The sequence below is a fragment of the Grampus griseus genome (genome assembly GCF_964374135.1).
Source record: "Grampus griseus genome assembly, chromosome: 5".
Classification (NCBI taxonomy): domain Eukaryota; kingdom Metazoa; phylum Chordata; class Mammalia; order Artiodactyla; family Delphinidae; genus Grampus; species Grampus griseus.
Window position 1 is genome coordinate 40161781 of NC_138998.1, and position 17498 is coordinate 40179278.

The 17498-nt window shown below is 42.3% G+C and overlaps 1 protein-coding gene across 2 annotated transcripts in view; it reads left to right on the forward strand.

The window, feature by feature from the left end:
- The first annotated feature begins 410 nt into the window (after window positions 1-410).
- Window positions 411-17498, forward strand: part of PPM1L (protein phosphatase, Mg2+/Mn2+ dependent 1L) — a 333683-nt gene continuing 316595 nt past the window's right edge. Inside the window, exons 1-2 of one of the 2 annotated variants that reach the window (XM_082654832.1) lie at window positions 411-445; window positions 1572-1875. In XM_082654832.1, the coding sequence (XP_082510958.1) occupies window positions 1648-1875 (228 nt within the window). In that variant the 5' untranslated portion in view covers window positions 411-445; window positions 1572-1647. Of the gene's footprint in view, window positions 446-1096; window positions 1876-17498 lie in introns of those variants that run through there. The other variant, XM_082654831.1, reaches the window with a different exon arrangement.

Here is a 17498-nt window from a genome sequence, read left to right on the forward strand (position 1 = left end):
TCCGTGTCTCTCTATGGAAGGGGTGCGACCCGGGAAAGCCTTCGTGGCTATGTCCCCGCTCCAGGGGCGTGTAGCTCGCAGAGAGGCCAGCCCAGCGTCATCGCTCCCGAGTTTATCATCAGAGCGCATTTCCACGTGGCTCTGAGTCCTCACATCCCGCTGCCCTCGGGAGGCCTTTTCTCGTCGCGAGGTTTTTAGGCCCGACGCTCGCTCTCAGCCTCTCGGGAGATTCCGGCAGGCCTCTGTCCCAGAAAACCAAAGGTCCGAGCTCTCTGCCTCGCTTTGCGAGCCAGGAGAAGTGCGTCCCTTCTCGCTTGCCTTATGCCGGGCGAGGCGGAGACCGCACTACCGTGCCGCCAGCCGGAGGGGGGGACGCTCACGTGCGGTCCTCTGTTTTCCAGCCGGTAGCAGTGGATCCCGCGAAACCACCGATCAGCCTACCAGGGTCAGTATTATATTGTTCTGAGAGCTCTCACAAGAGGCAGACAATACCATCCACTCGAGCTCGGCTGCAGACGCGCCCCTTCCCTCCCCCCTCGGTTCGTCCGGACCGCCCGCAGTTGCAAGCGCGCCAGCCGCCGCCGATTTGCCTCGGCCTTTGACAGCTCGGCCCGAGCACCTCCGGGCCTCGAGTCCCGGCTCAAGGGGCGGGGCGAGGCGGGGCGAGCGAGCACTGGGCGGGGCGAGTGCGAGCGGCGGCGCTAGGAGGGAGCGCCCGAGCCCAGCAGAGCCGAGCGGAGCGGAGCAGGGAGGTGCTGCGGTGAGGCAGGCAGAGCCTGGCCGGCCGCCTGCGGCTCCGCGCCGATCGTGCTGCGTCCCCGGGCTCCGCGCACCCCCGCCTCTGCCCAGGCTCCCGCAAAACTTTTATTCTCTAGGGCCCCCTGGGTGTCTGAAGGACTCGGAGAGCTCGGCCCGCTCTGCGCTCCCCTGCGGCGGCGACCAAGGGGACGTGCATCTCTCACCCGCGGGGCTCTAGCGCCTCGCGCCTCTTCACCTGACGATCGCTCCCCGGAGCAGCGAGGGGGCACCCGCGGAGGCGCCGCGGGGGCGCCAGCGCCCCGGAACTCTCCCGCCCACCGCGGCAGACCCGCCCGGCGCAACTTTAACTTGATTTCTCTCGTCCAGCCCCGGCACCCGCGACTGCTGCTGCCACCGCCGGCGTCTCGGCAGCCGCCGCCTCACAAAGGGGCGTAGGGAGGGGAGGCGGCGCGGGCGGCTGGCTCAGACGTCGGTGTGCTGGGCGCGGGCCTTCGGGCCGCAGAGGCCGGGAGACAAAAGGGAAACTGCCTCTGTTCACCGTGCGGGCTCGGAGCTGCCTGCTTGTCCATCTTCCGCCCGGCTCCGTGAGCCTCCTCCCCCTAACCCTCGGCTGCTGCTCCGCCTCCCTCCCCGCGGGCTTTCCCCGCAGTGCTCCGGGACCCGGCGAGCTTTCGGGGCGCGCGTCGCTGCTGGTGGTTGGGGCTCTAGCGATAATAAATGATAGAGGATACAATGACTTTGCTGTCTCTACTGGGTCGCATCATGCGCTACTTCTTGCTGAGACCTGAGACGCTCTTCCTGCTGTGCATCAGCTTGGCGCTGTGGAGTTACTTCTTCCACACGGATGAGGTGAAGACCATCGTCAAGTCCAGCCGGGACGCCGTGAAGATGGTGAAGGGCAAGGTGGCCGAGATCATGCAGAACGACCGACTGGGAGGGCTCGATGTGCTGGAGGCCGAGTTTTCCAAGACCTGGGAGTTCAAGAGCCACAATGTGGCCGTGTATTCCATCCAGGGCCGGAGAGACCACATGGAGGACCGCTTTGAAGTTCTTACGGACCTAGCTAATAAGACGCATCCGTCCATCTTCGGGATCTTCGACGGGCACGGGGGCGAGGTAGGAGTTCTCTGGGGCTTTGAGTGTGTGTGTGTGTTTGTGTATGTGTAAACAACAGGACGTGGTGGGCGTGTCGGGTAGCACCTGTGTGCGAGGGGCGTGGTGATGACCTGGTGTCGGGCTGGACAAAGCCACTAGTTCCAAACGTGGCCAAGTTGCCAGAAACACCGCGGGATCCAGACCTCTTGTACTGAGGGTCCAGTGTGGGGGAGGAAGGGTCATCCATAACCTATTTCATGCCTCATAATTTATGAGGTTTCCCAAGGCCAGAGTCCAGCAAATGACTGTGTTAGTTTTGCTGGGAGAGTTAGTGGTTTCTACAGTGAACTTTGGCCCAGGGCCTCAGCGCCCCTGTTATGGGGTTTGAGGCCGAGCTAGGCGCAAAGAAGGAAGAAATCTTTGATTGTCGTTAGGAAAAAGATAAAATCTGCAGAGCCGAATCAGTGAGGACTTAGTAAGCATGAAGGAAACTCTGACTCCTTTCCAGCTCTTTCGCCCTGAGGAGGAACCCGAGGGGCAGCGCTGCGCTTCTTCCTAATTCCATTAACTTTACAAGTGCAATCCGGCCACTTGACAGCAGCGCTTTGCTGGCCGCCTGCTTTTAGCTGGATCGAGGCACGGGACCGAGATGCCTCTGGCCTTTGCAGAGGTGGCAATCCCCGCAGAGGTAGCGGTGCCCAGATCTTGCCCCTGCGCCCTGGCCGGCGTGGGACGCAGACGTCTCCCTGCTTCTAAATTCCTTTATTTGGGGTTCATGTGGGAGCAAGAGATGAGGTTGGAGGCCGGTTCACGTCCCTCTCCCGCATTTCTGCGGCACCCTGATTGCTTGTCGGGGCTCAGATTTCCTGGAGGTCAGGGCGAGAGTTGGCTTTGGTCCTTGGGCATCGGCCCAGGCGAAGTGAGTGGCAAATGTGGCTCCAGAGCGGTGCTCCAGAGAGTAGCAGGCCAGCCACCCCATCTCTCTAAACTTGGCAGTTTGGAAAAGAGTTTCATTGCTGCATACTTTTTTTTTTTTTAAAGCATACTTTCTTACTCCCCGCACCCCCTCTTCACCACCCCTTCTTCATCATTTCCTCCTCCCCCCGCCCCCTCCTCCCATCCAACTTTTCCCCCTCAATTCTCTTGCCGCTTCTGGTCTCTGGGTGGGCTGTAGGGGATATCATTCTCTTTCAAGCTTGTTCTTTGGCCTTTGTTTTGGGTGAACATTGAGAACGCTCTCAACTGGGTATCTTAACTGCATTCTCTCTTTGATACAAGGTCACTTCACCCAACCTTCTGCTAATCTTTCCCACATACTGTATGTACCTACCTGGTAGAACCAACTTTGCCAGGAATGGCAAACTTGATTGGAAAATTTATTTGGTAGAGCTGAAATCAGTTTTTGCTATCTTCCATCCACCCTAGCCCTTTCTATATGCTGTGTTTCAAAACGAAGGTTTCTCACTGATTGTAAATTTGTAGCCTCTTGTGTAGTATGGGGTTCTTTCCTTGCCCCTTGGGTAGGTGAAAGATGTGAAGTTAATTGAGGGAAGGGACGCTGTGTATTTGGGTAGAAAACATATCTGAAAGATAAGGTTGCCAATATAATGGCTGATTTGTTTCCTGGTCTGAGTCAGAATGTCTATATTTTCATTTTATGTGCCTTGACTGTTGTAAATCATTTAATAAAGCTTATATTTATTATATACTTTATATTAAAATTGTTGGCAGATGATGATCTGATTCTTGTGTTAGAAAGTACAGTTTTATTCTTAACTTAAAGGTCTGGATGTAGTGTTAATGTTGTGAAACTCTGGGGTGTGCTTATCTGGGTGTGCTGCATTGGCATGTTTTGAGCCTGCACATGTAAGTGAATGAGTATTTTTAAATTTTCTTCTAAGCTGATATTCTAAAACGTGAATATTGAAGACTCCAACAGATTTCAGGTTGAAAATTTTCCAGTATTATCTTCTGGCAAATGTACCATTCAGAAAAGGGACATGCGAAATGCTTTTATTTAACTAGAAATAGTTTACATGTATAGGGCTTTTCGTTAAATTTTTAAATAATAAAAGAGATCATCATTGTTAGCTAAACTATGAAATGAGTTTCATTGTGCCTTATATTAAAAAGCTTGCTGTTAGCAAAATAATATTATCAGTACCCTGAAATACAGAACAATTGTTCTGTCTATAACATCCTACAGTGCATAGCCAGTTCATTCATTTTGGCTTTGTTTTAGGGCAAAATAAGGAGTTATAAAAAAGAGCTATTTAATTGCTATTGGGAATGTGATGACAAATAATCTTAGGTATTTCTCTCTTCCTTTTTCTTTCATTCAAAGAAAATCCGACCATCTAATTCTTGTTTTCTGTGTTGTTTAGCTTCTTTAATATTCACCAGAGGAGGGTGCCACTGTTTGATTTTGGTGTAGATGATAGTTCTCACCTTTCAGAAAAGAGGAAGCTTTTTCTGAACTCTCTACATACACATATATGTAGAGAGTAGTAGTAGTGTGGTATGGAAGATGATGAGGAATTTAATTTTGTTTCTAATGATTCAAACTAATAAGATAGGCTATTAAAAATCAGGACCCATGGTAGTGCTTTTAGATACAGAAGGAACCTAAGCCACCTTGTATATCTATTTCATCCTGTTTTTTAGATGAGATGTTTATTGATGGCAGGAGAAGTTGTGACCTTCCTTAGACTGCATAGCTTATTCAAGGCCTTCAGTTTGATAAGCTTTATATTAAACCAGTGGACAAATTAGTTTGCATATTTACCTAGGTAAATAGATAGCACACTAGGGATACAGAGGTGAATGAGACATGATTCCTGTTCTCAGAAAGTTTCAGTGTGGTGAGAGAGATAGACCTGTGTACCAGAAATTATAGTCATTGTGTGCTTAGGGTGTTATTGGAATACTGAAGAGGGTCATTTAAATCAAATTGGAAGGTGCGAGGCCCTGGGAAAGACACCTTGAAGGCGTCATTTACTGCAAGGTTAAAAGTGTAGGCTTTGAATCTGTGCTCTGCCTTAAACTAGCTGTGACCTTGGGCAAGTTGCTTAAGCAGCTTTATCTGGGAGTTTTTTTTTTCTTTTTTCGGTATGGGGGCCTCTCACTGTTGTGGCCTCTCCCGTTGCGGAGCACAGGCTCCGGACGTGCAGGCTCAGCGGCCTTGGCTCACGGGCCCAGCCGTTCTGCGGCATGTGGGATCCTCCTGGACCGGGGCACGAACCCACGTCCCCTGCATCGGCAGGCGGACTCTTAACCACTGCACCACCAGGGAAGCCCTATCTGGGAGTTGTTAATCTGAAAAATACGGATAATAATACATGTGAGGTTCATATCATCAGTTGTATTAATACCCTATCTAGAAAAATACTTGATGGAGAGAAGGATGTGGAAGAAGAAAGCTTAGAGACCAAGAAGTCTGTAGTGTCGGGGCAACGGTATCCAAGGGAAGGAAAGAGACTCTACACATGAAAGCCACAACTTTGATCACTAGAAAGGTGTATGTTGGATATAGATAATTCATTAGGTATCCACCGAACTCTCTATCACTGTTTGTTCTAACTTCCGGTGAATTGATTATTAATTTAGGATTCCAGGTATCCTAGCATTGGGGAAGTAGCATCCTGGCTTCAGGTGCAAATTTTCTGATTAGTGAAAAGGAATATTCTTTATGATTAATTAATAAATTGGTATTCTGACTTGTACTTCAGCCTCTTCTGAGTTGTTAACATGAGTTAGTTCTCTTGAGTCTGTTCAACTGTGTATTTTTGACAAAGCTATGTTCAACTGTGTATTTTTGACTAAGCTATGTCTCCAGACTTGTTATGCTGAGAACCAGACTCTGGATGGCTGTGATTTCCAGATGGATGATAGCTTAATGAGCCATGTTTTTTTTAGAGGTGCTATGGGCCAGCTTCCTTACTTGATTCCCTTGGGCCCTTGATAACATTCTAACCACTATACTATGGGTGGATGGTTAAAAGTGTGTGTGTGTGTGTGTGTGTGTCTAAAGCTATGGCAGTGACTCTTTTGCTGTATAATGAAAATTAAAATAACAAAAAAGAAAAAAAATAGCTTAGATTGTATCAACTAATGTGGAAAGGTTATTTTTAAAATTATAAAATACTGTTTATCTAAGAAAATTGTTTTTGGTGCTTATCCATAATTTTTATCCACAGGCAAAATGTGTTTTTTGTTTTAAACTTTTTATATTAGCTAGAAGAAATATCACTGACCGTTTGAGACACCTTTGTCAATGTTCATGGCTGAAACTTATATAGAAGAATGATTGTTATGTGTTCTATATGCTTATGGACATTATTGTATTAAAGGTCATATATCATTGTATCATAAAATTGACACACAGCCATTTAAGCTTAGAGTTCCACACTTCACATCAGAGAGAAGCTATACTTCCGGTGCTTGTCAGGGGCTATAGTCTTGAGGCTTAGCACTTCTCAGAAGCTCAGAAGACAAACTGCTAATGGAGGGTTGCTTGAAGGATATGTACAGTCTAGTTCTTTAGATGAGTGGTTCTTAACTTTTCTTGAGTCATGCTTCTCTTTGAGGATGTTATGAAACTACCGACATATCCCCCAGAAAAATGGACATGAGCACATCAAGTTTTGTGTATAATTTCAAAGAGAATTAGATGCCTGAAGCCTCTGGATTTTAGGTTAGTCTAGATAGAATAAAATCTGTCTCTGATAAATCTAGACCTGCAGGGAGCTGTGTACCTGGACCCCACCCTGCCCTGATTGTCTTCCTCTTCCTTCCTCTCTGTCATTTTGCATTTATTGACTTGTGTGTTGGCATTTGTTTGTGAGGATTTTTATGAGGGATGGTCTCCCAAAACTCTGACAAATCAACTTTAGGGATGTCACTGAGGACTTTATTTGTTACAGTATATAATATCCTCTTCATGAGGACCAAGGAAGAGAGAGTTCTCTAAGAGCTTTTTGTTTTTATCTTAAGGATGCTGAATCATGTAACTGATTGGATCATCCTGTTTGTTGGCTGCCAGAAGTGTTAGAGCCAAACCTCTGACCTACCTCTAGCAAGTGTGCAGAATTTTATTAATTTGGTACATGAACCTCACTCCCAGGACAGCTTATATTTCCTACATTTAGTTTTCCTTTGTCCCATTTTTCTCTTTCTCCTCTTAGATATGTCATTTTATCTTGTGGTATATGTATTTATGTAAGTTTCATTGGCTCCTCTCTGAAATAAGATATACTACTTCCAAATAAATAAATTATGAGTGGCATAATGAATGATCTGCCTTCCAGACGTTACAACTGACGTTAGTAAATGTTGGGCTCCTACATTACTGATGTACAAGAAGCCTGTAGATTTAGTGTGGACAAATGCCTTAGGGTTTAAGAGAAAATTCAGGTTATTTTGTTTTAAAATGGCACATTAACATTTGTGCCCCAAAAGGGGGAGGCACTTTACCTTTTTTTAAAAAATAAATTTATTTATTTTATTTTTATTTATTTTTGGCTGCGTTGGGTCTTTGTTGCTGTGCACGGGCTCTCTAGTTGAGATGAGCGGGGGCTACTTTTCACTGCAGTGCGCGGCCTTCTCATTGCGGTGGCTTCTCTTGTTTCGGAGTATGGGCTTCAGTAGTTGTGGTGCACAGGCTTAGTTGCTCTGTGGCATGTGGGATCTTCCCGGACCAGGGCTTGAACTCTTGTCCCCTGTGTTGGCAGGCGGATTCTTAACCACTGCGCCACTAGGGAAGCCCCGCACTTTCCCTTTAATAACCCATTCCTGTCCTGTGCTTAGCAGCTGTTAGTAGGTGAATGTAGGATCCTGACTGCTGACCATGGTGCATCTTCTGAACAGATTGTTTAGAAATTCAGTTTAATTAAACCAACATTTTCTGTATAGTCTGTGGCATAACAGAGTTATGCTCTCTGTGATGCCCAAAGATGAATCAGTATATTCTCTGTCCTCAGGGAGCATTCCATCTACTTGAAGAGATGAGTTTTTAAAAAATAGCAGAACTACAAGATGCAGTTGGACCACCTACAAGAGAGTGGTGGCCTGATGGAGCGAGCTTGGGGAGTCTTGGATAATTTTGAAGAGGAACTGACATTTGACTATATCCTAGCATTTCAGTAGACAGAGATTGGGTGGAGGGAGGATGAAAAGATGACATAACAGGTGGAAGAAAAAGTGTGAAAATGGATCAGAGGAAGTAAAATGCAGTCACAGCTGGAAGAAAGGCAGGTAGCTCTATTTGTTTAGAGCAGGCTTTCCCCATATGCTGTAATCTAGAAGCCCACTCATTTTTCTTCCATATTTAAGTACCTTCTGTTTTATGATATACTTCATATTGTTTTTTATTGATTTATTTTTATAAGTTTATTTATTCACTTTTGGCTGCATTGGGTCTTCGTTGCTGCATGCAGGCTTTCTCTAGTTGCGGAGAGCGGGGGCTACTCTTCGTTGCGGTGCACGGGCTTTTCATTGTGGTGGCTTCTCTTGTTGCGGAGCATGGGCTCTAGGTGCGTGGGCTTCAGTAGTTGTGGCACGTGGGCTCAGCAGCTGTGGCTTGTGGGCTCTAGAGCGCAGGCTCAGCAGTTGTGGCGCACTGGTTTAGTTGCTCTGTGACATGTGGGATCTTTCCGGACTAGGGCTCGAACCTGTGTCCCCTGCATTGGCGGGCAGACTATCAACCACTGCACCACCAGGGAATATTGTTTTTTAGATATCTATGTTTTTAAAGTTAAGTATATTTGTTAAAAAAATAAATTTCATATCAGCACTGTGAGTAGGAAGTCCATAAAATGAAATTCTTGGCCTCCAACTTGCTAATAATCTATCTCCATCTTGATGGAGTAGAGCGATTCTAAAAAAGTTCTTCTCCTAGTCTCTGGTTGCCTCTAGAGTCCTTCTGTCCCCCTCCCCTGGCTCTTTATGAACAGAAAGGTGGCTTTTAAAATTTAACTATTGACCAGTTAAATTGAAGTGAGGCAGGTTGCTTGTTCCCTTCGCAGGTGGAAGGTACCTCTGGTGGTGCCACTCTTTGAGGAGCCCTGGTTTGGAACAGCTTTCCACTGTGTGGACTCATGTGACAGATGAGATTTCATGTGTAACACACCTCCATGGGGAACCCAGAATGATAGGCAGTTCACAGTGTTCTAGTAGAAATTCCACCCCCATTTCTAACGCAGGTACATGAGAAGACATTATAGGCATAAACCTGAATCCTTTCTAGCTTAGTTTAAAAAGTAAATAATTCATAAGTTTTTGGTACTTGAGCCATTATTGGTTACAAACTATGACTACTTACAATGACAGGATACACAGTGACATGTGTGCTGGGACCCACAGTTGAGGAGCCTTAGCCTGGAGTTTATGGTAAACCCAGGTGAGGAGTTGGAGATGCTGCTGGAACGTTTGTCAGCACTGACACTGAAAGCCACACTGAGCAGCCTGGGCCATGTGCTGTAGATATTGGAGAACCACTGGATATTTTTGAGCAAGGGAATGGCTTTTAAATCCATGCTTTAGTAATTCTGTTCCTCTAATCTATATAGAGGATTGATGTGAATGAACAAGATAGAAAGGGTGTGTGTGTGGGGGGCGTCAATTGGGGAAGCCTGGACCAGAGCAGTGAAGAGGAAACCCAGGGGTGTGGGCCATTGCTGGAAAGGGGGAAGGAATGAATTGGAGACCCTCTGAAGTAGTAAGACTGCTGTGGGGGTCCCCAGTGTGACAGCGTCAACATGATAGAGGGCGGTTGATAGAAGAGCAAATTTGGACAGTAGTGAGAATAGTGTGAGTTTGGCTGTAAATTTGTTTCCCTTTTTCCCTGGATGTTTTCTGGGATGTTTTTTGGGATTCATAAAATGTTTGTTGACTGTTTAGCTCCCCAGTTTGTAAAACATTATTTCTGTCATACCTTCTCTAAATGGATACATTTTAAAACAATGAAAATATACATTGTATGTAATATCTGATTTATTCAAATGGAAAGGCATTTATTACAATTCAAATGGAAAGGCATTTATTACAATTTTACTTTGTTACCAGGAATAATTTAGGCTTTGTTATGCGGTATGGTTTTCCCAAGACTAAAAACCAGCACTATATCTTCATGTCTCTTAAATGATTTCATTTCCTTGACACTGCTTTTAAAATAAAAAATATGTATATCATTCAGTCTCAGATGAAAATGTTCCCTGGGCTCTGTTCAATTTAAATGTAAGCTCATAATTCGTCAGGGACTCAGATTTTTAAAAAGTGATATTTTAATTTTGAACGTTAATACTTGAAGCATTTGTTTTATTCTAATTTCTACTTTAATCTTGAACTACTTCAGTAATATAGTTTTGTGGTTTAACTTTTATTACCATTTTAATAATCCTATTTAATAAATATGAAAGTAAATCTGCAGCAAATTAAATATATTTAAAAATAAATTAATTTTAAAATTATAAGAGTAATATGACTACATGATAGATAGTATAGAAAAGAAAAAAAATCATTCAAAATTTCATTATCCTGTCACATCCACTGTTACGATTTTGGTGTATTACTTGCTCGTCTTTTTTTATATGCATTTAAAATATAATTTTACAGTGTTATACATATAGCTTTAAATCTTGGCTTTTTTTCACTTTGTACAATCCTGTAAACCCTTAGTTATTTTGCTCCATAATTCTTTATTATATTTCTAACGTATTTTTTAGTGATGGAGTGATATTTTACTGAATGGATATTTGATAAATTACTCAATTGCTTCTTTATTGGTATACATTTAGGTTCCTCTAACTTTTCACTGTCACAAATAACATTGTAATAAGTGTTTTTGTGCTTTTACTGTAGTTTGGATTATTTCTCCAGGGTGGGTTTCCAGAAGTGGGATTTCTGGATCAAAAGAGAAGTAAAGAAACCACTATTATTGGTAGTAATGATATTAATAATGGTTGACAATTATTGAATATGTATAATATGCCAGGTAGTGTTTAAAGTACTTTACTTATATTACCTAATTTTAATTATCATAACAATTTTTGAGGTAGGTACTGTGTTATCCACATTTTACATATGTAGAAATTAAGGCACTGAGAAGTTAAGTAATTTGCCCAAGGACTGTCCACAGTTCATAGATGGTGAAACTAGGATTTGAAACTGGGATTCAAAGTTAGAGCTATTTATCTCCAAAGCCTGTGCTATCAGTTTCTGGTTGGAGTTCTACAAATCTCATAATTTGGGCAATAAAGTGCAGATAGCATTGTTAGGTGGACCCTGCCTGGTCTTCTTGTGTTAGTCAGTAAGACTTGGTGTTTCTTCTTTGACAGTTGTGTCCCTGTGTCCCTGTGACATGTTGCTCTTGAAAACTCTACACTGGAACCTTGGTAGGTAGATCTTATAATTACCTGAGAAAGTCCTGAAGTTAAAAAAATTAGAGGTCAGAAGTCAGAGCAGGTGGTGACTCACACTTAAACAGCCGTTCTCAGCCACTCCCCTTCTTTGCTGGCAGAATCTCTAACCCACTACAGAGAATCCCTGACGTTTTTGCCTCTTGACTCATGAAAGGCTTGCATAGATGTTATGGTGGCATTAACATAGCCATTCTCAATAAACAATCACGATTTATATTTTATTTTAAAGTACCAAGGGCTTGACTTTAGAATAAGTATGTAGGGGTGTGTGTATATTTGCATAATTTCTCTTTATACTGAAGCACTGTTTTCCCCCCCCCTTTTTTTTGAGGGCCAAAATAATTTCCTAATACATAAATGACTGTAAATTTAAAAGATATTAAAAGATAAACAAAATACTATTGTTTCATTTGTTTGTTTATTTATTTATTTATTATTTTTGGCTGTGTCGGGTCTTAGTTGTGGCACACAAGATCTTTCGTTGTGGTGCGCGGGCTTCTCCCTAGTTGTGGCGTGTGGGTTTTCTCTCTCTAGTTGAGGCACGCAAGCTCAGTAGTTGTGGCCCACGGCTTAGTTGCCCCGCGGCATGTGGGATCTTAGTTCCCCGACCAGGGATGGAACCCGAGTCCCCTGCACTGGAAGGTGGATTCTTTACCATTGGACCACCAGGGAAGTCCCTTTTCATTTGTTTGTAATACTGAGTTGGTATGTTTAGTTTGAGTAGATGCTACGTCTTGTGTTTCCATTCCAGAAGACTACTTAATACTTTGTTCTCTTAGTCAAGCCTAGTCTTTAGTGATGGCTAGTTATAATCTGTTTTTAATATAAATCTGCAAGTTAGGCATCTCTGGGCCTGTAATCACTTGGAAAGGGTGCCTTTTTATAATTTCTACAAAAGTGTAAGTCACCATAGCAATAGGCTGTATTTCTGAGACTCACATTCTTTACTATACCGTCCATCATTGTTGCCCTCCTTGTTCTGCTCCTGTGTGAGCAGCTGACAGATAATCTGTGTGTTTTAGTTGCTAAGCCGAAGACCAGTTACCCACTGCACATTATGCAGCAAACCTTATGACTTCCCTAGAGAAGTGAATACTTATTTGTGTTTGCTTTTCAACATTGTTGGTCATTATAAATGTGAATGGGGCTTTAATGCCCTGTAGTAATAAATCTTAAATATTTGAAATGGTGTTTTTAACAGGACAGTGTATATTCATCACTACTCTTGGGCAGTAAAGTTTTAAACCTAAAAACATTACAAAATTTTTATTCTCTTGTTATAGAATTGCCATAGGTCAGAAACTGTTTTATTCTGATAAGTATATACCATTTCCTTTTTAATCTAGTAAGTGCTTTCATTTCTCTTTTTAATTAAATAAATTAACTCTTAGTTAAATTAGTCACTGGACATTTTCTGGCCAATAAGCCTCTTAACTGACACTGTCAAGATTTTATAGAAATTGAGACATAGATTTCGATCATACTGTTCACCTTTTTGATCCTTAGTATAACGAGATGCTATAAGAACTGAGTTGCTATAAGAACGAGTTGCTATAAGAACTGAGTTGCACAGGTATGTGATAAATATAACTGTCCCAGAATTTGGGATTAAGAAGTTTTTACTTCTCTTTTATTTTAACACTTAGATGTTTTCCTAAATTTCTGTTTAGAAAGAAGATAAATTTTCTCTTTAGATAGGCCTGGCAGGGATCTTGAATTGTCGTATAATCCAAATATAGTGCCTAAGGCTTCACAGCTACATGAATAATCTATTTTTAAAGACTTTCATCAAGGAGATTCCACATTGGTCCTGCAGAATTTTTTTCGCTATAATCCTCTCAGGAAAATCATCTTTATATGTGAACTCTATCCCTTTGGTTTAAGCCTATTTCTTTTAGTCTGGCCTCAACAGAGATAATTTAGGATTAAGTTGTTACCATTTGTAAATCAGTAAGATTATGGTAATCAAAAATCTCCTCCCCCCATATTAAATAGGTACATCAAATTTACGGGAGAAGTACTCATCTCAGAAAAAGGAGATACAAGATAATTTCAACCGAAGACAGAATAATGTTTCCAGATAATCAATAATGCCTCCTTTCTGTAAAGAGCTAGTTTAGCAATAGAGGAAATGTCCTCTTCCAGTTTTACAGATTGACTGGTTTTGTCTTTTATGTCCATTGTCAGAGACTTAAGTGCTTCAGCTGGAGTAAATTTGAGCTGCACATCTAGGTGGTGCATTATTTGAAAGTTTTTGGTTGCAAGTGACAGAATACTCAAGTGGAAGCAGCTTAAACTCTAGGGACATTTATTATCTCACATAACAAATGGCCTGGAAGTACGTGTTTCCAAGGTCGGTTAATTCAGCAGCTCAGTGACTTCAAGTCTTTATATAACTACATCCAGAGACATGAAAAAGAAACTGTACCTGTCCTGCATTCTTAAAGCCTGAGGAAAACCTTCCTAGAAACTACCCCTCACATCTCCTAGGCCAGAATTGTGTCCGTGTCTAAACCAATGGCTTGGCCATGGGAATACCATCACCATGATGATGAACTCTGACCCAACATAATTCACCCCATGTCTGGGGAGGAGCCCAGCTGCCTCTGGAGGTCATGACAGCCTAGAAAGGTGAACGAAACTAGAGTTTTGTTATCTAGAAGAAAGGAAAGTGGGAATGTTTGTTGGTTGGGCCCCACAGGTGGGAAGGGGGTTCAGAGAAGGTAGCCTGGAACCTTTCTTGTCTACACATTTGCAACCTTGTTGAAGAATGTTGCTGTAGAGTATATAACACTGACACGGCGGGGGGGAAATTTAGAAGACTTTAGAAAAGGGTAAACCATCTTATTTTCGAATTGGCTTAGGGATGACTTTGCCTGGAAGCTGAGATATAAATTTGGTATTTTAGGGTTCCAGGAAGTCTTGAAAAACTATGAGGAGTTAGTTTCCTAAATAATTCAAGTTTTCTCTCTGTTCTCTGTAAAGACACAACAAGGAGGGACCTGGGTGTTTGGAGAGTAACAGGTGTTTTTTTTTTCTCTAATATATGACTGTGTGTTCAGTGTAGTTAATGCTATGGATAAATGTGGAAGTATCACAGCAGGTCTTTTGTTGGCTATCCATTTCTATTTTACCATCTTTCTGTTTCAGAAAATGAATTTGGTCAAATTCAGTAGGATTTTTGTCCCTTAATTATTAAATGTCATTAAGTTTTATTATTTTGTTTAAAAATATTTGAATCTACTCCAGGCCAAGGAGAGGAGATTCCTGGGAGGTTCAAAATTTTGTACCCATTTTGGAGCAGGGCATTCTGGCACTCGTCTCGGCTACAGGGAGAAGGGAGGGCATTAAAGTCTTCAGATTTTTCTGTAGGACAAATGAATGCACTTGGAATAAATTCTGTGTCTGCCTATAGAGTACTCATCCTACTGCTCCTGCTGTAAATTGGTTACAACAAGGACATCTTTTTGTTGTTTTCGTGACTGATTATGCCAGTCGGTAGAAGTACTTACTGAGTAAACTTCCCATTTAATTTTAGTACCTTTTCTGGTGATTCATCCACTACATTTTTTTCCCCCATAAAGATATGCAATCATATTGTCTACAAATAATGTACTTGTGTCTCCTACTTTCTAAATAGTTATGCTTTTTGTTTTTGTTTACTGCCTCAGTGGACTAGTTAGAACAGAACAATGTTCTGTAATACTCATAATAGTGGGTGTTATCATGTTTTCGTATTTGAGATTATTTAAAAAGTTTGAGATGAGGGGAATGTGAAATGGCTTTAGTTTATGGACAATAGGGCTCAATTTTCTTTACTGATATAATGAAAGATGAAAACCAATGGTAAAGTAAGAGCCAAAGAAGAAAGGATATTCCAGGGATAGTAATATAGAGAATGAACAATCAAAAGAAAGGACTAGAACTGAGTGTAGATATGATGCTGAAAACCAGAGTGCATTGATTACATGAAGCAAAGAACACTGTCTTTTCTTCTTTGGGGAAAAATTGTCATCACTAGGTCCATCTCATGAAAATGTCCTAGGAAGCATTAGTAGTCTAAACAATAGGCACAGTATGTGACATACAGGATACTGATTCTGCAGGTTGTGGAAGACCTAGCAAGATGAGATGCACGTAGGAATCCCTCCTTCTGGTTCCAGAGGAGTGGAAGGTCTGGAGCCATCTTCCCCTGGCACCTCTGCTGGTTTTGGTGAAGGTTATCCTTTTTTTTCCTTTGGGACTTCAAGAAGATTCTTGCCCTAATTTCTACTACATGTCTTGTAAGAAAACAGCAGCTGATTGTGGAAGAGTCTCATACTGAGAGGGTTAGGTCCTAAGTTGGTGTAAAAAGACAAGATCATGTATAGCCAAAATCTCCCTGGAATATTCCCTCAAATTGACTGTAAAGAACAGTGTATGTGATGTTGTACCTCTTTTTTTTTTTTTTTTTTTTTGCGGTACGCAGGCCTCTCACTATTGTGGCCTCTCCTGCTGCAGAGCACAGGCTCCAGACGCGCAGGCTCAGCAGCCATGGCTCATGGGCCCAGCCGCTCCGCGGCATGTGGGATCCTCCCGGACCGGGGCACGAACCCGTGCTCCCTGCATCGGCAGGGGGACTCCCAACCACTGTGCCACCAGGGAAGCCCTGTACCTCTTATTCTGTAGAGCAATGTGTAGTTATAAATGTATAATATCCCAAGTAACATATAGTATAGAATAAAATGTAGTATGTGCAGGTAAAATATAGTTTTAAGGTGTTTTAAATGATATAAAAGAGTATCTTGAATTTGTGTAAATTTGCAAATAGTACCATTTCACTGTACCTTCTGTAAGATAATAGAATAAGAAATTGAAGAATATTTGTGAGATCTTCAGGTGACGACAGGAACTTACTTCTTTTAGAGAGAGTATGTTATATATTTCTGTGTGATCACTTTGAGAAAATTTAGTTTCTTAAAGTTTTAAAAGTACAAAGCAGAATAAACATGTGGCTTTTTGGAGTTAGGAGTAAGATTAATTTATCCTGATTATTTTGAAAGTTAATTTTAGAGAGATAATTATAATGCCATATTGAGTACTTTATTTTTAATCTAAGTGCCAGCCATATCTTTGACGCTAGATGGGAATACAGAGATGGGCACTCAGCCTGGTAATTTGTATTCATAAATACATAGAAGTAGTTTATACTTGCTACTTCTTTCTTGCCTATGGCTTGAGACCCTGGGGGATTTTATTCTCCAGCGATTTCAGAAGAGAGACCAATCAGGAATTCTGACCTTTCCCACTTTCCTGGTGTCTCTCCTGAGTGTCTGATATGGTACCTCAGGCCTAAATTCTTTAGATAAATGTCTGTTCCTGGGTTTGTCTAAGAATGAGACTTTTTGAGCAGCAAGGAATTCTTGGAAAGGAAGCTTGTATTTTAAGTATCTATGAGATCCAAGTGGCTGCGGATGAAGAAATCACGCGAGTAAAGAACTGGGATCCTGACAGTGGCCAAAGAAGCTCTTTACATTTTCCTATTAGAGCCATAGACCCTGCTCTGGTCCACAGAGCCACATAGCGATGGAAATTTTTTATCCCCAAAGGATTATGTAATGCAAGCAGTTTTAGACATGAAAGAGTACAGGCAGGCATGTATTTTGGAAATATCGCATAAGAGGGAATTCTTTGATGGAAAGGACAGCTAGTTTTTTTTTTTTCTCTCTCAAAAATAGGATAACAGTGGGAGTGCCCAAGTGATGTTTCCACTTTACCAGAGAGAAGCCCTCATCTCCAGCCTTCATGGTGACTGTCTGTTAATGGAGATTAGGATATCCACTTTCTTCATTTAAAAAAATTTAACATTGGTACGATATTATCTGATACACAGTCCGTATTCCAATTTTGCTGATTGTCCCAACTGTCCTTTTTAAAAACAGCTTTAGATATGATTGACATACAGTAAACTGCACATATTTAATATATACAATTTGGTGAGTTTTATATATACCCGTGAAACCATCACCACCATCGAGATAATGAACATATCCATCACCCTCAAAAGTTTCTTCATGCCCTTTTGTAATACCTTTCTTCCAATGTCCTCCAATCCATCCATCACTGGGCAACCATTAATATGCTTTCTGGCACTATAGAGGTAGTTTGCATTTTGTAAATGGAAATATACAGTATGTACTTCCTTTCTTCCTGGCTTCCCTCCTGGCCCCCCACCCCAGCATAATCATT